Source organism: Macrobrachium rosenbergii, chromosome 56 (genome assembly GCF_040412425.1).
Source record: "Macrobrachium rosenbergii isolate ZJJX-2024 chromosome 56, ASM4041242v1, whole genome shotgun sequence".
In the NCBI taxonomy this organism is placed as follows: Eukaryota; Metazoa; Arthropoda; class Malacostraca; order Decapoda; family Palaemonidae; genus Macrobrachium; species Macrobrachium rosenbergii.
In genome coordinates this window covers 44715399-44743190 of record NC_089796.1, presented here as the reverse complement: position 1 = coordinate 44743190, position 27792 = coordinate 44715399, and the positions used below count along the sequence as shown (strand labels likewise).

General features: G+C 38.2%; 1 protein-coding gene across 8 annotated transcripts in view; it reads left to right on the top strand.

The window, feature by feature from the left end:
• Positions 1 to 27792, top strand: part of LOC136836301 (E3 ubiquitin-protein ligase TRIM33-like) — a 313581-nt gene that overhangs the window by 197325 nt on the left and 88464 nt on the right. For 4 of the 8 annotated variants that reach the window (XM_067100412.1, XM_067100410.1, XM_067100408.1 and 1 more), the window contains exons 10-11: positions 10030 to 10243; positions 27769 to 27792. The exon at positions 27769 to 27792 is cut by the window's right edge and continues 114 nt beyond it. In XM_067100412.1, coding sequence (XP_066956513.1) covers positions 10030 to 10243; positions 27769 to 27792 — 238 coding nt within the window. The remainder of the gene's footprint in view (positions 1 to 10029; positions 10244 to 27768) is intronic. The other 4 variants (XM_067100414.1, XM_067100413.1, XM_067100411.1 and 1 more) reach the window with 1 other exon arrangement.

Below are 27792 nucleotides of genomic sequence, written 5' to 3'. Positions count from 1 at the left end.
AACATAGTCTTCAACTTCCTTGAACATAATGGGTTCCTATGAATTTCCCTTCTTTCTTGACAAATTATGAAAAATGTTCTGACTGGGGCAACCTTCCAGCATGGAGCCATTATCAGGCCAGGGGATCATGCATGTCTTGCTTCCCTTTAGCTTTAGCTTCCATTTTGAATTACAATAATTTTTAAGTTTTATTAATAAGTCAATAATTTGATACTTACTGCTTGCAGTATTTTAGCTTATGATGGAAGGAATATTAGCCTAGCTTTTTCTTCTCACTCAGTGAGGTATGACCTTGATATGCAGAGTTATCCATATTAGTGGAGCGGGTAACTACAAAAAAATAGGGGGAAAGTGCAAATGGTGATACAAGCATGAAACTTGGCTCAACTATTCTTCTTGTTCCTTGGTCTCGTTATCAACCTCCGGCCACACAAAGTTTTGCCATTTTCCAAGATGGCTGACAGGTTTTCAAAATGGCATCCTGTGGATATTTGAATATTGGTATTTAATTGATTAATCACATTCAAATCCCTAAGTCACTCCGAGTTTATATTAAAATATTAAAAACAACCCTTTATATATGTAGATACATCATTTCTCTGCATAGAAATATCCAAGATGGCTGTCACCATATCAAAAATGTCTGCCAAAATGCCAAAAATTGGTACTTAAGCTCATATATGAGGCTAAAGATCGGGTAATACATGGATTTGGGGTAACTTCAGCCTGATCAGTTCATTTTTTGTAGATTAGAAATCAATTAATCCCCAGTTAATTAATTTTCATCCTCATTTAGAAAAAAATGGGTAATAAGCTTAACGTAAAAATGTAATAGTGTGGTGTTAGTGTACTACCAGGGCACAGTGGTTGACACTATAGCTGTGAAACTCAGCAAGGGATTCAGTGCTAGCTAATGGCAGAGATTTGTTATTAGTTTCCCAAATGCTGTTTAACTAGCCACACTTCAAAGTTAAACAGCTGCACCTGAATTGACAGGATGTACCAGCGTGGGAGAGTCGAGCCAAGGAAGATGGGGCTTTAGTCTTCTAGATGGTGTACAGATGACACGGGAATTAAATAGCATTGGATGAATGATTGGGCTAGGGGTAGGATTATGACATATCTAAGCCTAGTTGTATCCCATATCTGAAAGTGCATATATGTTATATAGGTGGTAAAAGGATAAACCCTCAGCCAATAGAACAAAAGCAGTGGCATGACAGTCTTGGAAGTCAATGTCTTTCCTGAAGGGAGATAGTATGACTAACTGGAAGCTTTGTTGCTTGTGCCAAGAGGACACACACGAAAGACTAGTTGATGCATTTGGTGCTGGCTATGTTACCCTTGCTACAAACATTCCTGAATTCTATAAGTTATATGCAATGCCTTTACCATTTCATCCCAAAAGGCTTGATGAAGTGATGGAATTCTGCAGACCTTTGAAAATAACAAAGCAACATATCATGAATCATGTATGCTGAAGTTCAAAACAACAAAACTAGAAAGGAAAAGGAAGTCATAGTGTAAGACAAAAGAAGATGATGTCCCATCAGCAAAATTCACACATAGTAGCCAGAAGGCAGATGAAGAAGATGCAGAAGAATCTAAGACTGAGAAAGGAGGAATATGCTTTATTTGTGACCAACCAGCACCAATCAAAGATTTACAATTGGCCATGACATTGCCTTTACATGAAAAGCTGCAACGATGTGCCACCAACCTACTAGATGAGAAACTTCTGGCCAAGCTTAGTGCTGGAAATATTGTTTCTCAGGACCATATGTATCACCCATCTTGTCTAACAGGTGAGTACAACAGGGAAAGGGCTTGGCTAAATTCCCAGAAAATTGGAGATGATTATGTGCAGTACAGAAAAGAGGCATGTGCCCATGCTTTTGCTGAGCTTGAGATGTACACAAGAGGCAAGCAGTTGACTACAGATGGGTGCTGCTATTTTACAATGGTAGAACTTTATGATTTGTACAAACTAAGACTGGAACAGCTAAATGTTGATGCTTCTTTTGTGCACCGAACACGGCTGAAAGAACAGATACTTGCCCGCATCCCAGAACTGGAGGACTTTAAAAAGGAAAATGGGAGAAGCCCTAGCCACAGCATGTGACTACAATGATGCACTATTGTGGCCAAAGCAGCTAAGATATTGAGGAAACAGATGCTTGAACATGAGATAGAATTTGATGGAACCTTAACAGCAGACACTAGAAGAGAATCTGTGCCACCAAGTTTGTTGGAATTTGTAAGTGTGCTACAAAACGGTGGTGATATAAAATCCCAACTTAAATATGGAACATCATCTGCTGATCTAGCTTTAGCACAACTTTTGCACTTCAACTGTCGAAAGAATCCAGCATCTTCAACATTCTCCAGACATTCCAAGTCAAGAGAACCTCTTGTTTCCAAAAACCAGGAAGCTTTAATTAATTGATACATTCCATCACCATGGAATCAGCATCAGCTATGATAGGATTCTGGAATTGACTAAAGGGTTAGGAGAAGCAGTTGTAACAAGGGCTGTGGAGGAAGAAGTAGTTTGTCCCACTACACTTAGAAAAGGGCTCTTTACAACTTGTGCTGTTGACAATCTGGACCATAATCCAAGTGCCACAACTGCACAAACATCCTTCCATGGGACAGGCATATCTGTTTCAGCATCTGAGCACTGGTGAAAAGGGTGAGGACAGAAACTTGGCCCAAATCATCCAAAGTGGAACAAAGTAAAAAAAAGTACCTTCTCTTCCTGAATATTACACAAATGTACCTCCTGTTCACTTTAAACATGAGATTCTCCTACCTTCATCTAGTGGAAGTGCAGGACACCAACAGGTTGTGCTTTCAAATCATCTTTCTCTTGTGTATGAATGGCTTGAGAAAGTCAGTCTGTCGGGCAGGAGTGAAAGTGGTGTGTCCATATCTTGGGCAGCACATCACACTTCTCAGAAGCAACAGGCCCCATTTGAAATAAGCTTGTCATCAATGTTGCCTCTTTTTCAAGAGGCAGCTCATTCAGTTGCAATGATAAAACATGCCATGGATATTGCAAGAGCAACCACAGTTTCTCAGTTCTGGCCAAACCCCAGTTCTAGCAGTTGATCAGCCACTATTTGCAATTGCTAAGCAAGTCCAATGGGATTGGCTGTTGCAGTATGGTGATATGGTTTTTATGTTTGAAGGGCTGCATATAGAAGTGGCATCATTCAAAATTCTGGGTGATCTCTTGAAAGACAGTGGTTGGACTGGTGCTCTTGCAGAAGCAGAAATAGCTATTCCTGGAACAGCAGATTCGTTTATTTCTGCTTCACATTTGAAGAAGACATGTCTAGCCCACCAGGTGACAGCTTGCAGTTTATATCAGCTGTGCAAAGCTGTCTGTATGGCATCTATCCAGGAAGCAGAAGAAATTGAGCTAAGCTGTTAAAGCTGGATTAGAAAACGAGAATCAGCGTCTCCCCAATTCTACTTTTGGAATCTTGTGCTTCAGCTAGAACTTCCAGCGTTTGTTTTCATCAGGTCATACCGAGAGTCTAATTTCCAATTGTACAAAGATGTGCTGCAGGAACTCAGTCCTTTCTTCTTTGCCCTGGACCATGTACATTATGCCAGGTGGCTTTCAATTCAGTTGAGGGACATGGAGGCTCTCCAAATTGACACATCTGATGAATTCACAAAGGGAAATTTCACTGTCCACAAAACCACTCCTCCTTTTTCCTCAATGGCTATAGACCAAGCACATGAGCAGAATAATGCTCATGTGAAAGGAGATGGGGGAGCCGTTGGCCTATTTGAAGATGAAGATGCTTTCAGAAGGTGGACAGTGGCTGGTCCTGAGGTAAGCTGCCTGATCGTTGAGTTTGAGACTAGAAGTGATGCTGATCCAAAATCTGAGGGTAAGCATCATGATGAAACTGAAACTGTGCAGAAAAGGTTTCTTGAAATGGTTGAAAATCTGGCAAAAGTAATCAAAGAAATGGGCAACCCTTTTGAGGAAGATTCAGTGGATCTGATTGTGCAAGACAGTCATGAAATTATGGACAGCAAAATTAGTGAATCTTTGAGATCTATGAAGGGCCTTGGACAGACACAATTCACAAACTTTATTGAGAGGCTCAAGACACCCACAAAATTCTATGAACCAGTACACAAGAACAAAATTCTATTGTTCAGTCGCAAGATGTCTGCTACAGAATCCAAGGGCAAACAGTCACTGCAAACCATAAAGGATGGTTGTAATCTACTCTCACGCCTCTTCATATCATGCCAGAACAGACAGCGTGATTTAAGGACGCAGGTTCTCCATCTAACCCAAAACCGTTATTTATCACTGGATCAATGTAGTTTTTTTATATGTTATACCTACTTGTACAAAGATAAATCTGTGCGAGTTTCATTGAATTCGGACTGTTATTTTTTTTTATGAATAAAACTATACATCAGAAAAAAAATTAAATTCTATTTTTCTCAAAAGTACTGAATAGAATTAATAACAAATTTCCATGAATCTTGTTTATTACAATATAAACAAAATCTATGAAGGATTTTTCCATGTTTTCAATATTTTTTTATAAATATATATATAAATATACATTTTTAAAGTTTGAAAAAATAAAAATTGAAAATAAACTTTAGAAAAAACTCCTCCATACGAAATATTGTAAATTTATTCCTCTTTATAACGATGTATTTGGATTTGAAATCGGTTGATAAATAGTGGAGAAAAATAGCTTTGAATGTCAATAAGTATAGTTTTGAGATATCGATGCGAAAGTTTGAAGTGAGATTATGAAGGAAAACAAAACATTATTGCTTTCATTAGCAGTTGTCGCTATTGATACTTATTTGGAACTACTCTAAATTACTTGAAGAACAACTACCTTTCTTACCCGATACAATTTCTGCTCATTACGCAAGCATGGCCCCAAGTCCCCGCCCTAATTAGGGGTATTAATCACTCAAGGTGAGGGTGTCAGGAGGTACCACCTCCTTCCTTGTCGCCTGGTTTAACTTTTTTATGGATTCTAAAAAGCTCCTCCTCATAATCTTCACTTTTTCTTCTTTTTTTTCTTCTGTCTCTTATTCTTCGGTTTTTCGTTTCCTGATTCTTTCGTTATCCAGACTTTTAGTGATCTCCTAATTTCATTGCTTGTGCCAAACAAAGAGGTTAGAAGATTACTTCTCTCATAACCAAAATTATGTTCTAGTGTAGTCACTTCGGCTGCAAATATGACTCTTTTCAGGCCAAAAACTTTACCTTAGGACATTTCATCCACAGTCTACTGTGAATGGACTCATTTGGATTTTGTGTCCATCCAGGTAGGCATCTCTTTAGAAGTTCTGGATCACTCATGTCTCTGAATACCTGACGTATGTGGCCAATCAGTTCTTTAGGTATATTTCTCAGGGTGTTTTTTCTAGTGTCATGAGAAGGTGGTTCTTCACCTAAAGCCTGTGCCCTGTTGTAAAAACACCATGACTCGGTGCCTTTCGGACACATTTTATGACCACCTGGGTCTTTGTCAGATGATATCATATGGAAATATGTTGCCCAAACTGCCCTCCTCATGATATCTACACTTGTATTAGTATGACTTCTCAGGGCCCTTCCATAACATCCTTGAATGTATTCAATGAGCTTTTGTGTTAGGAGATTTCTTCCAGAAAGCAAGCTCATTTTCCTGAGCTTTCCAGTTTTAGTCATCGTTATCTCACTCAACTCTTTCTTTAGCTTCATCAGCGATAACCCATCCTCTTCTCCGCATGGTTTATACATTCTTGTTTGCTTACTTTAACACTGATATATGGGCCTTCTCCATTATTCAGTTGACATACAACTTTATAAGCACACTCGAGTCTCCGTAAACACAAATCTTGCATACCGGAAACCAAGATTTTCTGATCGAGACCACATTCTCACTGCTTGCTCTGCTTCCATACTTCCTGATTTACCATCAAAATTTTTCCCACAGTCATGACGTTTTTCCTTATTCTCAGAGCACGTTTTACAATAGTTACTGATCACTTCAAAATCTATTACTGTACCTGTAAATACTTCAATAACAAAACCAACCCCCACATGTGACTTATGCCCACGAGTAAGCCAGGTGCCGTCAAAAGACACATCAATGTTTATAACATTATTTTCGTCTGGCACTGCTCCAAGTTTCTTTACATAAAAATCATATACAAACTTATGAGCCTTAGCCTGCATTTTCATGAAATGTTTTTTATTGCATTTGAATATATATTTGCTGTATCTATTATATGATCCAGCACTAAGTGGATCACCACCAATCAAACCTCCCATTGTTCAATGAAAGAAAAACTTCTCGCAAATTATTGTGTGTGTATTGTTGATGCTTTTTTCCTTTTCCATATAATTTTGGTGGAACTTGGTTTAGTACTCTATTACACGAATTACACACAACTTCAAAGGTAGTATCCCATCTGTCCTTCTTGGTGACTATTTCTAAGCTATTTTTTTTACATTTTCTCTTTGGACATTTTAATACACTTACTAATGCTTTTAGCTGTTCATTACTTATGCAATGAATATCATCATATTCCTTTGTCTGATTTTTCCTCATCCTCGTCTATTGACATCAGCTGAGATCGAATTTCTGGAGGAGGAAGGCGGCAATCACCATTCAAAGTAGGCCCTGATGATGATGATGATGATGATGATGATGATGATGCAGTAACTTCCTCACAGACAGATTCCTCAACAATATCTTCCATTTGGCCTATTTGCTCTTGTTCATTTGGTAATGACGAATCACTAACATTTGGGTCACGCTGGCACCAACATCACTTCACTATCGCCGCCATGCGTCTCATGACTGTCCTCACTCTTGACTGCTTTATGCTTATTTGCCCACCTAAAATGAGATGCCACTGTCATATTTTTCCTTCTGGCAGCTAAGGTACTTCTTCTCAGTTTGGGCATTGTGGAAAGTTAGTCAAGAACCCGGTATTTGAAAACTCGGAGGGTAAACACAAAACAACTCAGAGGGTAAACAAAACCACACAGAGTAAACAAAAGCTTCAGTGACACTTCCGTTTCACGAGGAGCACTGAAATGATAGATTAGTCATTGTTCTAGCTGCTGTGTGATTTACAGATATGATACATTGCTGCCAAACGCACGAATATATAAAAAAATAATTGAAAAATTGGCGTCTCTATGCAAAAAGCAATGCACAAGACGAACCTACATCGTCTGCATTAGCAGACGATGCAGTTAGGGGTGACATCACCATTTAAAAACCGATATATCTTCTTTATATATAAGAATTATTGCCTGAAACTTCTTGAGGGCATGTACGACATGTTTGCGCATAGATACAAGTAATATCTCGATTTTCGGTATCTGAAAGTTTTTATGTGTATACCCATGGTGGACTGCTACCTTAAATGAATTCTTTCAACATGAAAATCAAAATTGCCCACCGTCACTGGCACAGAATGGACAGAGGCATCAGGGCACCAAGTCACAGCTGCTGCCTCTACTAGAACAGCATCCATCAGACATCCCTGACAAAGAGCCTACCGCTGATGTTATAATAATGGATGGTGCAGCTCTTGTAAATGCTCCGAGACCAACCAAGGGTCTGCATTTGAGTCTTATGCTAAAGAAGAAGTCAAATCCAAGATTTAGAAGCACATACAGAAGTACAAGCAAACATTGTATTTGATGTGGAATCAGGTAATCACTAGTATTATTGGAAAAGGGGTTTTCTGTCTTGAGTCCCTCTACAGTATACTCAACCACTGTGTCAATGGGAACTATTCTGGCCAAGAACACCTACAAGAGAATTTTTGTCATAGGTCAGTCTATCTTATGGACCCCCTGACTCCTTTGAGAGCTCACAGTGTCTTTGAAAAACAGGGTTTTCCTTGGCCACAACCTGTCAAGCCTGAGGTAAACCATCTAAAGCGGTATTTCTCAACCTTTAGCTCACAGATAAGATATAGGCGGTATACAAAAGTTTCGGGAAAAAGATTTATAATTAGGAATTTATAATTCAGTTTTTTCATTAAAATTTTTAGCTTATATGCCTTTTAGTCCAGAAGCCCTATTTTTAAACTGCTGGTGCTCATACTTGGACTAAGTGTTGTGTTAGCTAGTGGTGGCCAGCCCTTGAAAGCTAAATAAATTAGCTCTTGGCGGTTAAACTATTAAATAATAATATCATTAATGGTAGCCAATGTTTTTTCTTATATTTTAGATTAATGGTTGTGGTGTCATGTTTATCCTATTTTAATTTAATTTTGTATTGTCATAATGTGAGTTGAAATATACAGTAACATTTTTCATATTTAAGATTAATAATTGTATTGTATTATCATAGTGTATACCTATTACCTTTCTACATTTTCACCTCGGGTGCCCAAACCCAGAGGCAGGATTCTTATTGCATAATGGAATGATGAGTCACCATTCATATATTGTGTAATGGGCCAGCATTAATATATAATTTCGGCTTGTTACCGTTTTTCAAATTGGAAATGCTTAAATAATAGTTCTTTTATGTCGTATTAGCTTGCATGTACAGTACTGAAGTTCATTAGAGGTATTACTATACCCAATTGTTGCTTCTTCCAATAAGATGTTTCTTTTTTATGTTTTAGTTTACTAGTTGCAATATCACTCTTCATATTTTAGTTGAATAGTTTTGGTATCATAATCTATACATATTTTTTGTTATGGTGGTTATGTTTAATATTTTAGCATAAACTTTTCACTACTCCCGGAGTTTCTGCAATTTTCTGAGAAATTTGATTACATTTCTGTGATGTGGTTTGAAATTTAACTTTTTTTACTTTTTTTAATAAGTTGGACACAACAATGATTATGTGAGACACTTTGAGTTAAGAAACAGTAATTTAATATGAAAGTATGTCAAGAATATACATTAATCCAGTGACCAAGTATGAAATTTGGTAAATTAGAACTGAATGATTTTTTTAGTAAACTATTAATTTAAAGATGATGTCAAATTTAATTCCCAGTTTCTTAAAGCAGATCCCAAAATAGGTTTTTTATAAACAAACATCTATATATTTCCAGTTAGTGTGTGATCTGTTACCCAACATTTTCAGTTTCTTTAAAGGAGATGAACTGGCTTGCCAAATTGAAATTAGTTCATGCTTTTTATATGCATAGTAAATTAAGTTCTCCCTGGAGTATCCGTAGAGTATTGGTTTTTAAAGTAACCTAGCAAATCGTTTAGGCTTATATGTAGTACCACCCATAGCTACATGTTTAGTAAGGATGAACTACTACTCTTTCTCAATCCATCTTTCAGTGTATTTCTACCTCTCTCTTAACATTTCTCATCTTCTCTCATCATCTTTCTCTAATCTCTCTCTCTCTCTCTCTCTCTCTCTCTCTCTCTCTCTCTCTCTCTCTCTCTCTCTCTCTCTCTCTCTCTCTCTCTCTCTCTCTCGTACACACATTCATGAATTTAAGGAATGAGTATATTGATTAATTTATTGATATCTTTCAAATTTTTATGCTAGAAGGATTATTGAATCTTTCAAATTTTTAGGCTAGAAGGATTATTGAAACTGTTGTGGTTGGAGGTCAATTTTAGGATGATGGCTTTTATTTGTCATAAGTTCCCATTTGTTCAGCTTTCAGAATTGCATTTGAGTAGAAAAGTTTTTTCAGTTAAAATATTTTGGTGTTAGTGGATCAAACTGTATTTTGTTCAAGCTATATTTTGCTGTAAATATATTGATTGGATTGTGCTAGTTTCTTTCAAGGTAAATTAAAAGTAATTGGTTTATTGTCAGTAGGATTACAATATGTACTGTAAATGCAAGCGTGGTTGTTGAAATGGGAGCTTGCTGTTAATTATTTAAAACTTTTGTGCCATGAGATTCTGTTCTTCATATGATAGTAGTAATATAAGGAATACCTGTAAAATGTACGCAAAGGATATGATTGTCATCGATTGAACTTGTCATTATATTTTCACATAATGTAACCTTAGTCTTTATTTTCCTATATAGGACTCCAGCTCAAGAGATGACAAGGTTAAAAGTGGTAATTTTGCACCATCAGTCTCGGTATTGGCTGCTCTGACGTCGCCTAACTTGTTGCCAGATTTAACGAATGACAAGTTGAAAGTTGATCTGAAAAATAGAGAAGATCAGTCTAATTCCAATCAAGCTGACAGTTCCTCTAGCCCTTCTGCAGAAGATAGACTGAGAATAACTGAAAATGGTAAGTGTCATAATTTCTTCTTCTCTCCTTTTTTTTCATAGTATATATAAGAAATGCTTTTATGTGTATAAAACTAAAAATGTACATGTCAAGAAAATAAAAGGACTAAAGAAAAGAAGTTTTTAAAGGACAGGCATGAGAACTAGAGAAAAAGAAAAAAAGTTTATTTTTCATTAAGCGGTAATTACAGGGCCACAGAGTTACAAAGGTAACAACAGGCTGAAACTGTCAAATGTATCACAAATACTGGAGGGTTTGGACTTGGGTATAAGGTGTGGGTTAAGGAAATTTATCCTTAGATTCAAGTTCTAAAATTTTCTGACCTAATTTAACCATATTATATAGTAAAAATATCTATCAGACAGAACTAGAATACCTCAACTTGTACTCTAGAAAAGGATAATTGTTACTACATGTATACAAACCCAAGATCTTTACATAGGGGATTTACTTTCAGCGCAAGCTGGAGCCGGCCATTCAACTTAAAACAAGTGGATATTGGTAGTTGGCTACCGACAAAAGGGGAGGAATCCCCTCCATCCAATTGGTACCCATTCACTTTACTTTTTGGCCGCGTCAGAGACATGTTTCGTCTGAGACAGACATGTCTCTTCTGCTGCCTGCCGATTGCCTGCCATTCGACTTAATTCTTTATTATTCTTTTCATTTTTAATATAATTTTTGTTTTGAGATATTTTGCCTATTTTGAATAATGTAATAAGTTCTATTCTGTTACATTTTGTTATTTTTGCTCTTTCTTGCTGCGTAGTTATTTCTACACAGTTATACTAGTAAGTTGTTTTCAACTCATTTTAGCCTATGATCCTTTCTCTTCCCAGCTTGATCTTAACCTTGGTGTTTGTTCTTTTTGCTGTTATATCTTTTTTCTGTTTTGCACCCAAGGAGAGAGGCCTGTCTCTCACCTGCCAACTATTCCATGTTTTGATGTCTTTTCAACCTCGTTTTATCAAGCATCCTTATTCTATATTGTTTTTAGTTTTCTGTAAAAGAAAACTATTGTGCCAACTTTGGCTGTCCGTCTACACTTTATTTTGTCCACACTTTTTTCTGTCCGCACTTTTTCTGTCCTCAGAACTCAAAAACTACTGAGGCTAGTCGGCTGCAAATTGGTATGTTAATCATTCACCGTCCAGTCATCAAACATACCCAGTTGCAGGCAACTAAGCCTCGGTAGTTTTTATTTTATTTGAGGTTAAAATTAGCCATAATCGTGCTTCTGGCAACGATATAGGATAGGCCACCACCGGGTCATGGTTGAAGTTTCATGGGCTGCGGCTTATACAGCATTATACCGAGACCACTGAAAGATAGATCTATTTTTAGTGACCTTGATTATACACTGTAGCGGTTGTACAGAAAACTTGATTGCGCCGAAGTTTCTTCAGTGCATTTTTTACTTATGTTTGTTCTGAAGATTTTTACTTGTTCTGTTTGTTCTGAAGTGTTTTCTTTTGGAATTTTGTAATGCTTTAGTCTTTCAGATGATCTAGAGATTGAGAGATATCTAGACAGAGGAGATTTCTCTTGCTAGAGTGTGGTGGATCCACCTCTCTCTTGACATGAGGAAGAAGCGGAGGTTGATGTTGCAGGACCTTTAGACAGAGTTTCCGATTTCAACAAGTCGTCTCCAAGACCAGTAACTGTTCTTTCTATGGTTCCTGTCTTCAGTTCTTGCCCCATATCAAGGCAGGGGGAGTATTTCCACTCTCCCTCCCCTCCTCTCATTCCTGTTTTGAAGGATGAGAAGTCCCAGGGAGCTTTCCTTGAAGTTCCTTCCCCTCCCTTACTCTTTTGGTCATTGTAAGCTGTATTGCGGTTTCTCCGTCTTCTTTCTTACCCCTCTAGAAACGTTGGGTGGAAAAATACATTGTGACTGGAGGAAGATGACTTACCATCAGAGCTGCAGCCAGTGAGCTGCGTTCAGCCAGTCATTTGGATTTGGGTGTGTGTGCTTCTTTGCTGTTTGTCATAGCTGCGAGAGCTACTTCATCCTTCCTGGCTTTTGACATTGGATTTGAGGAAGTCGAGCCTTCTCTTTCGTCTTTGCTGTAGGCCACAACCATCACTTCCCTGGACATACCTCCCCCACTGTGTGTCTACTTTTAGTGCTGCTCCCACCCAGATTGTCAGCTTTCCCCTTCCTTCCGACGTCCTTCAGGACACGGACGAGTATTTCTTCAGTGCCAGAGTAGTTCCTAGCATATTAGGACTTCTCTTCCCTGCATTTGAGAACAGTTCCTGGTTGCCGTTTTCAGCCATGCCGCCACAGTTTTCCAGACGTGTAAGCTTAAGATAGGCTCTCCAAGGAAGGAAGAATTCACAGTCGTGCAATGTTGCATGACCTTGTTTTTTTTGCTTCACGTTGTACGAGGAAGAAGAGGAGTCCCATGGTAGGCAGATGCAGCCTTCCCCTTGCTACTGTGTTGCAGGGCCATGACTTTTTCTTCACGTTACTACAGTTTTCCAATTGTCCGTAGCTAAAGATTCGCTCTGCAAAGATGAAAATGCATGTCTGTGCAGATGTTGCATGTCCTTGCAGATGTTGTATGTCTGTGCGGAAGTTGCACGCACTACTGTGTCCTTTCTAAAATTGTTGCACGAATGATTGCATGGACGGTTGGCTGACATCCATGGGATATCTTTAACAGCCCCCCCCCCCACATTCACGAGGTTATGATCAAGATTATCAACATCTCCATGGCTCTGTGGGGCTGCACCTCCGCTCTACCTTATAAGAAGAGTCCCCTGGCAAACTAGATCGCCCTTCTCGTGAGCGATTCTACCTCATGGTCAGGCAAATGGCATGATTGGTGCTTACATGAAAGTCATTGGTGGGACTTCCGTGAGCATCTGGGACACAGCACCCATCCATGTTCGTGTGAACACTGGGCATGTCTCGCTCCCCCTCCCCCCCCACTCATGTCTGAGAGTTTGCAGCAATCAGGTCTGAGTGAAACCATCTCTTCCATGACCGTGTTCATCCATGGGTACTGTGACATTATGCAAGTAGGATAGGAATTTTAGTTTATTTGTTCCTACTCAACTTTGGTTGTTCCTATATGTATATAAATCCTCAGTTTTTAATATGTGGAAGTAATCCCATACGTAAAGGTCTAATTGTTTCTACTCAATCTTGGTATTAGAATCTCTTCTGGAATTGGGTTGATTCCAGTCTCGACAGCTTGAGTTTCTTCGGATCCCCATAACGTTTCCAACTTCCTCAAGAGCTGTCAGTCAAAATGTTGTCTTCAATGAGCGATTTTCATGGGATGAAGATGTAGGCCACTGCAAAGAGAAGATGAACTGGTGGCCCTACGGGAGAGACTAACGTCATGTCTGAGGACAGCTTCAGCCGTCCTCGTCTGACTGAGACCTTTCCTGACTTCATGTCTGAGGGGCAGCTTTGGCCATCCTCTCCTAACAGAGTCCATTCCCAATGTGTGATGGATGACCCCGCTACATGAATGCAGCCGGGACTGCTTCCCTCATAGCAGCTATTTTCATGGCCGTGTTATACGACTGTCCTTTGGTATCCACACAATGTTGTCTCCTCTTTCCACAGATCATCCGTGGCCTTTATCTACCGTCAGTTGGTCTTCGGATCGGCTCGAATATATTCTGCTCCTCCGTCTCTGGTTCTCTTGTCCTCTCTTGATGACTCAGTTGTATCATCAGCTGTAGTCATTCAAAGTTTTTTTTTCAAGTGTTCGAGACTTGTGACTTCAGATCCGTATATGGGGGTACACAGGAAACTAAGAGTGTGCCAGGTAGAAACGTCAGAGGTAGGGTCAGTCCTCTCCTTTTTTTTTCAAGTCACCCTTAGAACAATACGTTCTGGAATCGGTCTTGGCCAAAGATTTATTTGGTCCCTTTGGATCACAGAAACATAGTAGACGTTCCTTTCAACTCCTTCCCTTTCCTGAAAGGGAAGTTAGGTTAAGAAGAGGACTAAGATGCTAAGACTGCTTTCCACCCCACATGCAGCCTCCGGTGGAGAGTGCAGTTAGACACGGATTATTTTACAGTGAATGGATCCTGAGTAGTAGATGTCCTTCAGTAGGATATCAATTTCCCCATGAGTTCCTACCACCCCATTAACCATCCAGTCCATAAGTTCATTCAGTCTTGTTAAAGTTTCTTCCCCTGTGGGGAAGTTGAAGGTTATATTGTATGAGTATGTTGTGGTAATTGCACAACCCAGTTCCCAGTTTCTACAACTGTACCTCTCTCATAGAGAAGGTGACGGGTAATTAGAAATCATTCATAGTTCTTTTCTTTCCCAACCCATTTCAACAGCCTTGGTTCAAGACAGAAATGATGCGCTCCATGCTTAAAACCTTCAAGGAGTCAGACTTGATTCCTTCGTTGGGTTGAGGGACGAGTATTTCCGAATACTTGCCTATCAATCTTTCCACAAGTTCCTCTGCTTCATTTCTGGGAAGGCTTTGTACTTCTTAAGAGCAGACAGCTCCATGGCTAACTCTGTTGTATGCTCTTGACCTCTCCCCAAGTTTTTCATATGACTCTTCACCTTGGCTTTGACTAGGCCACCTTCATTCAGGGTACATCTCCTGATGTTTAAGAGTCTCTAGGACAGGCGGACTTCTTGGTTTTGGTTATAGGCTGAGAGTTAAATTTTCCAGAGAAGTCTGATCTCTCACCCAAGCAAAAATAGTATCTGCAAGGCTAACAGATACAGCAGCAAGGTTGTCCTTGTCTCAGCAGGGGCAACCAGCTTAGCAGTTGCAAGCCCTGCTTGGTCACCTGTCACAACTCACAACCGGGGAGGCCGGTTCTTCATTGGCAGTTTCTCCTCCTTCATTCACTTCATGCAGATTGAAGGGGTTCTGGTCTTCATCAAGGTCTCCCCATTCCTTTCCTTCCTCTCTCAGAGAAGTAAGATAGGACTTAGCCTAATGCTTATATGACAAATATCTCCGTGGATTGCTGTTACGCACACTTCCCCTCTGAAGATACTTGTGTGTAAAGGCATCAAACGGAAGGCAGTCACCTGCACTTCAAGAGGTTAGGTTGGGTTTGGTTAATTGGTACTTAACCTAACCTAGCCTAGCCCAACCTTACCAAACCTGCACTTCGATCTCCTGGAACTTCGTGCCTCATGACATTAACCAGAAAGTAGTCACCTGCTCTTCAAGGGGCTAGGTTGGGTTAGGTTAGGTTGGGTACTTAACCTTGTGGAGATATCTTGAACTCCTATAAGACTAGGCTCCTTAGGTTAACGAGTCTCACAGTAATTGATAATGTACGTTAGCACATGTATGATTGTTCCCATGAGGACCCAATTTAAGAGTTGATATAGATATGTATATTGTAATTGCCTAGTATTAAAGGATAATGGGTTCAAAATACTGTCCTAGTTGTGTAGTTATGAGGACATAGTAATTCAAAAGATTTAATTGAAGGCACTTATGAAAGACTGTCAAGATTTTGCATTTGTTACAACAGAATATTAAATAGCAATGCAATTATTCCCAGCAATATATGACAGTGCAATTACATAAATTCAAATCAGCACGTGCCTGCCATTAATCACTAGTCTTAATAAAAGTATGATAACACAGCCCTATCCTTTGGACAATGAAATATTAGGAAGTAATAAAACAACTTATCTGATGATCCAAGGAGAGAAGAGCACGAGGTGGTGATTCCACCTGCTGGACAGGTGTGCATGCAGGTGTTCTGGATGACTGAGTATCCTGTCTATAATTTAGCTCTTGGATTAATAGATGCAGCTCCTACCCTCTCTCTAGCAAGGGGAGAGAGGGGCTGACAATGAACAGATCCGTTAGTTATTTTCAGCTTTATTGCCCCTGAAAACATGGGTTCACCCAAGCCTATCTTCGAATCAGTGACGTTACCTTTTTATTTATTCGAAGGCCCAGAATTTGGTGGTTGAACATCATGCATGTTCGGCAGATCAGAGGCATGGGTCTCCTCTCTTTGATCTTGCATAACCAGGAAGGAGGCCCTAGGCGAGACGAATTACCAGTCTATATGTGTAGGAATGAATGACAAATTTTTGAGGTAATTTGTATCTTTCCTAACATACAAACCTGAGGTCTTTACATGAATGGCCCACCTCTAGCCACCCCTCAATCTGCTCCCTGGGCCCAAAGGTAAAGTGAATGCGTACCAACTGGATGGAGGGGATTACCTCCCCTTCTGTCGGTAGGCATCTACCAATGTCCACCTTGTTTTAAGTTAACCCTTAATGGATGGATATCATCATATGAATATCTATAACAGGTTTTGAGTGATGGACAGGCTAACTCATATGAGTATTAATATTATGCGCCGTACGATTTGGATGAATTTCGCGGGAAAGATGTTCATAGCACTTCAGTGGTCAATAAATGACTTATGGCAACTGTGTAGCTTAGGCACAGGACAGAGAATATTTAATAATAAATATACTCAGATTTTTAGGTCTTATATGTTACGATATTGTGTGAGCTGTAATTATATTTTTATAAAAAATAAAATCGATTATTAGAAAAAACATGTATAACTTGGTAAAGTTAGCATATTTTTATGAGTGTCTTGTAAAAGAGGCCCCACACAGGGTTGTAAATAGTCACTTTCAACTTACCGTGAAGTTAGGTTAAAATTTTTAGATTTTTTCCTTACACCATGTGCATTTGCGTACTTTCTCTTTCCATTGATGTGTTTTTTTCTAAATTGGCCAACCTTAAAGTTTGTCAGGTCTGGGGGTGTGTCTAATATATATTTGGCCTATCCTTTAAGGGTTAAATGGCCGGCTCCAGCTTGCACTAAAAGTAAAAGTAAATCCTGTGTAAAGGCCTCAGTTTTGTATGTTAGGAAAAATACAAGTTTAAAAATTTGTCATTTTAAGTGGCTGGTCAGCAGAAACATCCAAGATACCTAAATTAGGAAGTAATGTAAACAGCAGGTATCCATGTACCAATAGTATTGCCCAAACTATGGAAGATCAAATCGATGGAAGCAGGAACTAGAATTTCAGTTAGTTTCATAAGTATTTTCAGGGAAATAGTTAGTTTACAAAAAATGTGTTGACAGTATAACAGAGAGAGGTGTGTGCATACATACATGTTCTTGTTACATAATGGCGAGAGCACAGTCAGCTGATGTAAAGCAGTTGAAAAAAGAACTTTTAGTTGTTGATTGTTAAAATGCACCTGAAAGCAGTAACAAAAATACGGTAACTTTTTTTAGATTAATAAGAAAGTATTATCTTCTACGCATGCAGATGTTGTCAGTAGGAGTTGAGGTGTTGATGGGAGGAGGGTCTTTAGCTGGCAAAAGAACCGCTGGCTGTTTCATAAGCATAACAAAATGGGATAAATAAACTGTATTCCATTTATTTCATTGCCACTTACTTGGCAGTTTATTCTGACCCAACTACTCTGTGATCTGGTAAAATCACTCATTCAGTACCCTGTTAATACCAGTGATGCCAGATTAGTGATTATCAACTTGTAATAAAATTAATTTAAATACAAAATAAGATTGCTTTGAATTTAGAATTGAAGTATTTTGAATATGTATGGCCATTATTTTTTTAGATTTTAAAAGTTTTGGAGAAACATCTGAATTCTCTGTATATGGTAACATTGGAACTGTTTAATTTCATCAGAGTAGTTTTTTCAAAATCCATCAATTCCTTTTGGGAGTTTAAAAAGCCCAACATAATCATCATCATAAAGATTTTTGCTTCAGCGTTTCCCATGTGGGGTTAGACAGGAAATGTGTAGCAATCATATAGCTTAGCTTTCTTTACTGTTTGCTCTCTCTTCTATTTTATTAAAGTAAACCTGTCTAGGGAGAATTCCAAATAATGTCATTGCTATGTTTTCCAAAAATTATATATAACATAAATGCATACACATATGTATATAGCCTCATAAAGAAATTGAAAAACCTGAATTAGGCTAGTATTTTTGTCGTTCTGACTCGGACTCTCAATGAGTGACAGTGTCAAAAATTCAATAGTACTAGCTCCAAAGGTTTTAATTTTTTTTCCATGGCAATGTGCAATATTTTACGGCCATCACGTGTTAATTGTCATAGGTAAACTTCTGAAACTTGTGAAAACTACAATAATTTACAAAGGAGTCAGAATATGGAAAGTAAATTAGCAGGTAGGTTGTTGTTATAAATCCGTTTATAGAATATAGAATCCTTATGATTAGAAAAAACAAGTATGTGTATGATGTTGAAAATGTGATGTGTAGACCTCTAGCATCCCATGTGTCTCTAAATGTTCAAGTCTGTAATGTAGTTCTTTGTAGCTAATTGTTTTGGTTTTGGAGTGATTTTGTTTTTGGAGAGCAGTGTTATCATTGTCATTTATTTATTACTAATATGTACTGTATCTCTCAAAACTCTTGACTCCTTGTAGCTAGTTGTTTGTGTATATTTGATGTAGTGTTTGCATAGGTTTGTGCAGTTTGCATAATTTGAAGGTAATATAGTACTGTACTAACATAGCATTGGACAACAGTGGGCAGTGTTGTGTTTAGTCAGTTAAGGAATTATCCATGGCAGTGTTTCCATTCTGCTCAGTATTTTGTCATCTATTTGTGACAGTGTTTGACTTGAACTTTCTCTATCAAGTTTTGTTTTTCATAATTTTTTTTGCAAATGGCCACAAGTATGTACCGGTATTGATAAATGATAAATTCTGAAAGTATAAAGCTCACCTGTATTGTATAATGTTGTTAGGCTTTGTAGATTTCCTTTGAAGATACAGATCCAGTGAAAATTCCATTTAAAAAATAGATATGAATGTTACTGTTTCTCTTTCTTTTAATTTTTAAAAGAATCTTTGAATCACATTTTCACCTGTGCAGTACGGTGTTGAGGAAAATTTAAATTAAAAATCATTACAAGTACATTAATTATAAATAGCCCACAATCATGTCCTTGAAGCACCAGTTTCTTTTAAAAAAATCCCATAGCCTTGCACATACTGGTCAGATAGATAAAGTTTTATCCCCCTGCATCATGTGGTTCATGAAAAAAGAGGTAGTGAATAGGAAATTTGCATTGTAAGTAACTTTGTCAAAATATAGATTTCAAAAATAACATTAGTCTCACTGCAAGCTTATTGACAGCTGAAGTAACAACATGGGAGAGAATGATTGAGCTGCTAATGACACATGATTTAATGGAGACCAGAGGTATCGGCTTGAGTGTGCCTTGGGATTGATACAAACATCAGGATCCTTGTTTCAAGGAAAACTGGAATTTTTTTTTAAATAGGAGCCCTATTTATGATAGAAAACTAGGAGATGGGACAGAAACTCAGAGGTACACAATTCATTATCACCTCCTGACATATGAGTGAATGCAGTAGGTGAAGTTATTCTCATAGAATAATTCTTTGAGTGAACAATGTCGTAGTGGATAAAATAAACCAAAAGAGGGATGTAAAAGCAACTATGTTCGGCAGATTACTTTTAAGAGAAAGCTAGTTTGAAACTACTGAAGACCATCCAACTTACTGTTGTTACCAGATTCCCGTAGGTCCATTCATTTGAATGCTGTATATGTTGGAAGAGGTTGTGAAACTGCTTTGTACAAACATCCTTGTGCATGCCATGCCATAAAAACATGAGAGATAAAAATCTACCTGAATCATGGTTCTAGTGTTGCTACAACTGAAAATGACAAGGCAAGGTGGTCTTTTGCATTCTTACATGGTGCTAGAGAGATAACAAGGCAAAGGGAACAGTGGTTGGTAAAGGTATTAGAGCTACAGTAAACCCCATGTATTCGCGGGGGATGACTACCACACCCCACCACGAATAGCTAAAACCCGCAAATACTTAGAACCCTTCCAAAAACACTTAGAACTGCCTGTTTTGATAGTTCAAACACACAAAAAAAAATAAAAATGCTTATACAGGTATTATCCTACTTATGATGAGGTTAGGTTCCAGAAAACCCATCGTTTGTTGGAAAAAACGCATCTCGGATATAGCCTAGCCTACACTAGGGTATTCAGTACTGTGTATGCATATGTGGTAGCCTAGCCTACAGTGTAAAGTATACTCTATATATACACAGTATAGTAATTATTAATATCAGCTAATTCTGAAGGTTCATGCAGAGTGACGTATGATAATTCAATACAAAGAGAAATTGAATAAGCAAGCAAGCGTTAGCTTAGCCGAAACTTTGGTATGTTGTATGCATATATGGTAGCCTAGCCTATATTTTACTGTACTCTATTTTCACATATCATATTATACAAACATCAACATAACGAATATGCATCTTTTCCATGGATCTTGTAAAATGTTATGCCCTAATTCACTGTATCCAATAATATTGTGTATATATATATATTCTTATATTGCTTTTTTATTATCAATTGCAATCATAGCAATCAATGTTTTGGTTTGGAAATCGTTTATGCGGTGTTTATTTCGTCATATTTAACTCAGTTCAGAGTGCTTTTCTTGCTTCTAGTTAGTGTAAATGAATCTCCAGATACTTTATTTATAAGGGCAAGGTTATTTTTCGTTATACAAAGTGTTTTTAAGTTGAAATATAACTTAAATACCTCTCGTTGTGAAATTAATTTATCTATTTTTTTTTTTTTAATAGATGACGTTGGCTGTTTGAGTGCGTTTGTTTTGTGTAAAAAAAAAAAAATCAAGGTTCCGTTCACTATTTTCACTTGATTCCATCATAATACAAGCTTTACATATTTATCGTTTATCAGTGTAAAAATAGCAGTAATGCGTTCTTTCATGCCCAGTAGTTTTGATTAAAATACTTTCTCTCCAATTGTAATCATGGTCGAGTTTCATCCATGTTGCCAATGCATGATATTTTATAGTCATTAGCAGCTTGAACATTGTTTTCTCAGCTTTGGCTACAACTTGCAGCTTAAATTTAGCAGTATATTTCCTTGCCGATGTTTTATCCATGCCGAATAAGGATATACTGTAATGTAAAAATATATCAGGCCTATTCTACTTAACGTCGTTTGTACTGTAACCTGTGGTAATTGTGTATTACCGTACGATGGGTGAAATACAAGCAAAAGGGCTGGTGTTATCTGATTCGGTGATAAGCAAAACAACAGTTTCTTGGTCGGTTGTTTATGGCTGTACAGTGACCCCTCGCTACTTCGCGACTCGATTATCGTGAATTCATGACTTCGCAGAGTTTTTAATATATATTAATGGAAAATATAGCGCGGATTTTCTGGAGAAAAATCGCAATTCATGACTTCGTGGAGTTTTTAATATATATTAATGGAAAATATAGCGCGGATTTTCTGGAGATAAATCGCAATATATGAACACCCAAAATTTCTCATTAAATTCATTAAAATATTAATGATGAATAGTACTGTATTTCCTAGTCTAAGAACAACAAAACAAGCATAAAATAGCAAAAAAAACACATATTTGCACTTGTTACTCCTATGACAAAAAAAAAAAAAAACCATCTGGAAAGTGATGCCTATACAGTATAGTACCGCGTGTTCCATTGTTGGGAAAACACAAAGCGTACCATCTCGGTGACTAAGTGCGTTGTAACACGGGCTGTGATTGGTGCATGGGAGGGAGACAACAAATCACAGCTTCCCGATTTCTAATCCGGCCTGTGATTGGTGCTTAGACTGATGCTCAGAACCCGCACCATCTCCCCTTGTCTCTCTCTCGCGGCCGCTTTGCTTCAAGCTTTCTCGCCGAACAGTTTTCTTTACACTGTGCTGTGTGATTTTTTTTGTGGTTTTTGTTGAACTTTGCTCCAATTTTCACCCCCTGCAATGGCTCCCAAGCGTGCTGCTTCTTCCAAGGCTGGTACTGAGCCTAAATGCCATCGAAGAATGATGGCGATCGCTGAAAAGGTGAAACTTCTCGATATGTTGAAGGAAGGAAGAAAGTTCGCGGCTGTAGCCCGCCATTTTGGCGTGAATGAATCCACCATTCGCTACATCTACAAGGACGAGGCGAAGATTAGGAAGACAGCTGCCATCACCTTTAACAAGTCGGCGAAGAGAGTGGTTACGGCTCGTAATAAAACTATCGTCCGTATGGAAGCTGCCTTGGCCGTGTGGATAGCCGACTGCCGAAAGAAGAACATAGCCTTGGATACAAACATTATCCAAACAAAGGCTAGGAGCCTGTACGAGACCTTCGCCGCTAAGGAACCTGAGGACGACAGTGGCGAGCGTAAAGAAACAGAAGAAGATGAAGAAGACGTAGATGATCTGCAACCAGAGATATCCAGTCATTCACCACGTAAGAAACTGCAATTTTCTGCTAGCAAAGGGTTGTTTGCAAAGTTTCAGAAACGCTATGGCCTAAAAAGCGCTTCCTTGCATGGCGAGGCTGCTTCGGCTGACACGGTTGCTGCTGAAACATACGTCAATGAAACCTTCAAGAAGATTATCTCTGAAGGTGAATATCAGCCAGAACAAGTTTTTAATATGGACGAGACGGGCTTGTTTTGGAAAAGAATGCCTGCGCAAACTTTCCTGTTCAAAGAGGAAGCAAAAGCCTCTGGCTTTAAAGCATACAAGGATCATGTGACCCTTCTGATGTGTGGCATTGCTGCGGGATTTTTATTAAAGCCAGGACTTATGTACAAGTCTAAAAACCCAAGGGCTTTAAAAAACAAAAACAAGAATCTGCTACCCGTACATTGGATGCACAATCCAAAGGCCTGGATAACGAAGATGTTGACCTCCAACTGGTTCCACCAGTGTTTTATCCCGCAAGTGAAGGTGTATCTAGCAGAAAAGGGCATGCCATTCAAAGTCCTTCTCATTATGGATAATGCTGGTGGCCATGCTACTGATCGTATTCAGGGGTTCAGGTTGAGTTCCTACCGCCCAACATGACGTCACTTATTCAGCCAATGGACCAGGGAATTATTAGGGCGTTCAAGGCCCTATACACGAGGAATGCCCTGGCGAACCTGGTTGCTTCCGTGGATGCCGCCCAAGAAGACGACGATTTCAACTTGAAGGCATACTGGCGGCAGTACACAATTGCTACGTACCTCCAAAATATCCACAAGGCATTGGAAGAAATGAAGCCTGCCACCATTAACGCCAGCTGGAAGAAGTTGTGGCCCGAGGTTTTTTACGACGATAAAGGATTTACACCTGCCAGCAGTACAGAAAGCTGTGCAGCTGGCTGCGATCCTTGGAGGTGAGGGCTTTGCAGACATGACCACGGGCGATGTCGACGAACTTCTAGACTGCCACTCCCAGCCGCTAACTGACGAAGACCTCGAAGAGTTGACGAAGTCGGCGAGCGAAGAAGCAGCAGCAGCAGCGCAGCAAGAAACAGAAGTTGTCTCCCAAACTGGCTTGACTTTGGAACGGCTCGCCGGGCTCTGCAACCTGGCTAAGGAACTGCAAGAGCGGTCGCAGGAATGGGACGACGATATGGTTCGATCAGTTCAATTCTGCAACATGGTTGATGACGTCATGGCCCCCTACAAGATGCTCTTCGACCGGAAAAAGAAGCAGCAGCAGCAACTGCCAATCACAATGTTTTTGCAGCCTCGCAAAAAAGAGCCAGTTCCTGCTGCTGCTACTAAGGTTACACCTTCGGAAGAAGTGGAAGAGGTGCCCCAGGAAATGGCACCGCCGTCTGAAGAGACGTAAAATACAATCATTGACTGCGCAGTGAAAGTCATCATCACCTTCATCGTCATCATTTTTACTGCGCAGCATATTCATCACCGTCTTCATTCAAGTTTTACTTCAACTTCTTTTGTGGTGAGTACAGTAACAATCTTTATTTTTTTTTTAATCTTAAGTGTTACTGTACTGTATTACATGTAATACAGTAGTAACATGATACTGTATTGTATTACTGTATATATTATTACTGTATGTATACTGTATTCTTTACAATTTAAAGCTTGCCGATCACGTCATATACTACAGCTACTTTACCACAGTAAATTAGCCCCTGTTATTTGGTACTGTAAACTTACCTACTGAAGTCATATTGCTTAACAGTTGTCCCTGTTATTAATAGAGTAAAGGGTGGGTTGTTAAGAGTACAGGGAGGGTTTTAAAAAGTCCAAATACTGCACAAGTTAAATAAATAAATATGCTGTTCGTACTTCGTGGAATTTCAATTATCGCGGCTGGTCTTGGAACCTATCTCCCGCGATAAATGAGGGGTCACTGTATTTTAATTCTAAGATGAGGTGGTCAGCTACTGGGTTTCGTGTATTCTAGCCTAATAAATGGCTAAACCGGCACCCTCCAGGTCCCAATGATGCCGGATTAGTGATGGTCAACCTATGTATATATATATATATATATATATATATATATATATATATATATATATATATATATATATATATATGTGTGTGTGTGTGTGTGTGTGTGTGTGTATGTGTATATATATATATATATATATATATATATATATATATATATATATATATATATATATATATATATATATATATATATATGTATGTATGTATGTATGTATGTATGTATATTACAGGCAGGTCCCCGGTTCACAATGGGTGTTCCGTTCCGATGCCTTGTCATAAGCCGAAAATCGTCATAATCTGAAATATCGCCAGAAATCTTAAGAAAACCTTATTTTTAATGATCTGGGTGTCTGGTAAACAATGTAAACTGCATTTTTATTCAGTTTTTCATCAAAAAACCTCTAAATTTTGACCATTCTGCTGTTTTGGAGCCACATTTCTTCCTTCGGTTCAGCTTTGTAAACCCAGAACGTGTTGTAACCCAGGAAATAATTTGTGTTAAATAAATTTAAGGAGTGTCGCAAGCTCGAAATGTCATAAGCTGTGCCCGTTGTAACCTGGGGACTGCTGGTATAATATGTATATATATATATACAGGCACTCCCCGGTTTACGATGGGTCCGGCTTATGACATTCCGAGGTTACAACGCCTTTCAAATATATTCATCAGAAATTATTTCCCAGTTTACAACGCTTACGACGCCGATCCGACGGAAGAAATATGGCTCCAAAACGGCAGAATAAACAAAATTTAGTTTTTTTTTATGAAAAACTCAACAAAAATGTAATTTACATCGTTTTCAATGCACCAAAAGCATTGAAAGTAAGATTTTCTTTGGATCTTTGACAATTTTCGATGATTTTTCGGTTTATGATGAATTTCGGTTTACGACGTGGCGTAGGAACAGAACCCTGTCGTAAACCGGGGACTGCTTGTGTATATATATATATACATATACAGTATATGTGTGTATATATATATATATATATATATATATATATATATATATATATATATATATATATATATATATATATATAATACATACATATAAATATATATCACACACACAGGCAGCCCCCTCTTACTGGCGGCATTGGTTAATGGCATTTCGGTGTTACGGCGCTTGACTAGCAACGTCGTTAACCCTTAATGGGTGAATTCCCTCAATAGGGGATCTAAAGCAGGTTTTGGGTAGTGGACGGATCCCCTCTGAGGTGTATTAATATTACATGCCATATGATTTGGCTGTATCGAGCTGGAAAGAGTTTGCAATACTTCAATGGCCCATAAATGAATTGTGGCAACTAAAGAATGCAGCTTAGCTCAGTCGTGGGTGTCTCATGGAATTTAGTATTGTTCTTGCCTTGACTGGGGAATGTCTTGCTCCTTTGTCTCCCGTGATGTCTTTATTTATTTGCTCATAAATATACCCAGGGATTGCTGTTGGTTTTAGTTCTTATCTTTTATGAAATGTCAGTTATAATTGTAATTTTGCAAAGAAATATTAGTAAAAACATATATAAATATAAAAAAAGTTACTGCATTCCGGGTCGCAATAAATTTACATTACTATTTTACAAGAAGTATACTCAGAATTTGTTACTGATTTTATATTGTATCTGTTATGAAACTGTGTGAGCTGTAATTATAATTTAAAAATAAAATATTATAAATTATTAGAAAAAACCATGTATAACTTGGTAAAATTAACAAGTGTTTAGTGAAAGAGGCCCCACACGGTTGTAGTCACTTTCAACTTCCCATGGAAGGTAGGGAAACTTTTTTAGAATTTTTTTTTTCTTACACCATGTGCATTTGCATATCTTCCGCTTTCCATTGATGTATTTTTTCGTAAATTGGCCATCCTTAAAGTTTGCCCAGTTGGGGGGGTTGCATGATGTATAATTAACCCGTCCCTTAAGGGTTAACCGGGTTTTTGGCGCTGATCTCCGCTTAATGGGGATTTCGGCGCTGATCTCCGCTTAACGGCACCGTTAAGCAGGAATTTGGCACTATTATCGCCAATTCTAGGTTAGCGGCGATTTTCAGTTAGCAGCACTCAGCCCGGGACGGAACCCCCGCCTTTAACCAGGGACTGCCTGTGTGTGTGTGTGTATTATATATATATATATATATATATATATATATTTTTTTATCTGCCTCTTTTCCCACTTCTATGTGGGGTCAGTGTTTCTAACAGCTTTCCTCCACCTGGCTCAGTCAAACACACATACATGTTTGTATGTGTGTGTGTGAGAGTTGGAGATTTGCATATTAGAATTCCCACATATTTTTACTTTTAACATGCATTTTTATATAGTATGTTTTGAGCATTTTTAAAATTTTAACAAATATCCATTTGGTGGCTTAATGAAATTCACTAAAGAGGAGAATGCATTTTATAAATAGTGCAGAGGTGTTTGGCTGTCAAATTTCACTCAATGCTAAGAAACTTTATTTTGAAATTTGAAAAAAACAACTTTGTTTTGCAATTGTCAATTAACTACATTGAAGAATTCACAGTGTACTTGAAGCCTTTCATCTGTCTTGGAGCTGATACATTTTCATTAATCCTGGCAGGCCCAGAATGAATCTTTATGATGAATCTTAGTGAATTGTTTAAATATCTATAAAAATGGGTAAACCAACTAGAGGATTTGTCATTTAATCTATTGAAACTATTACTACCTCATGAAGAACGAATGGTACTGCCAATCTTCTAATTTGACAGATGGGTTTTTAAACCATTCAGTTGCTCAAAACATTCACTTTATACTGTATTATCATTTTGATCATACTGCTTTAATGCTTGAGAATTGTTGCCCGAGCTATTTATGTTATGTTATACAGTATCAAGCAGGAGAAAGATGGAACCAGTGTTTCACAGTTGTAAAACAAGTTCTTTGGCATTATTTTGTTAGTCTCATATAAACGAAATGATTCATAGTGTTCTCATCCTTACTCATCCTTAATTCAGGAACATAAATTTTCATTTTTCTGGAACTTTTTTAAGACGACTGAATCTGAGACAATGTCAGGAAAAAGTAGATCCACCAGAGCGGAGTGTTAGGAAAAAGTGAAAAAAAGCAGAGTTCATTGTGTACATGTACTTGGGAAGCATGAAAGATAATTTTTTCATACCAGGCATTCTAGCAAGAGCATTTTCTAAAAATTAAGGTGAAGATAATCTCTAGATATTTTAAATACAGTTTCTTCTCCTCAGGTGATGATAGAGTTAGGAAGAGTA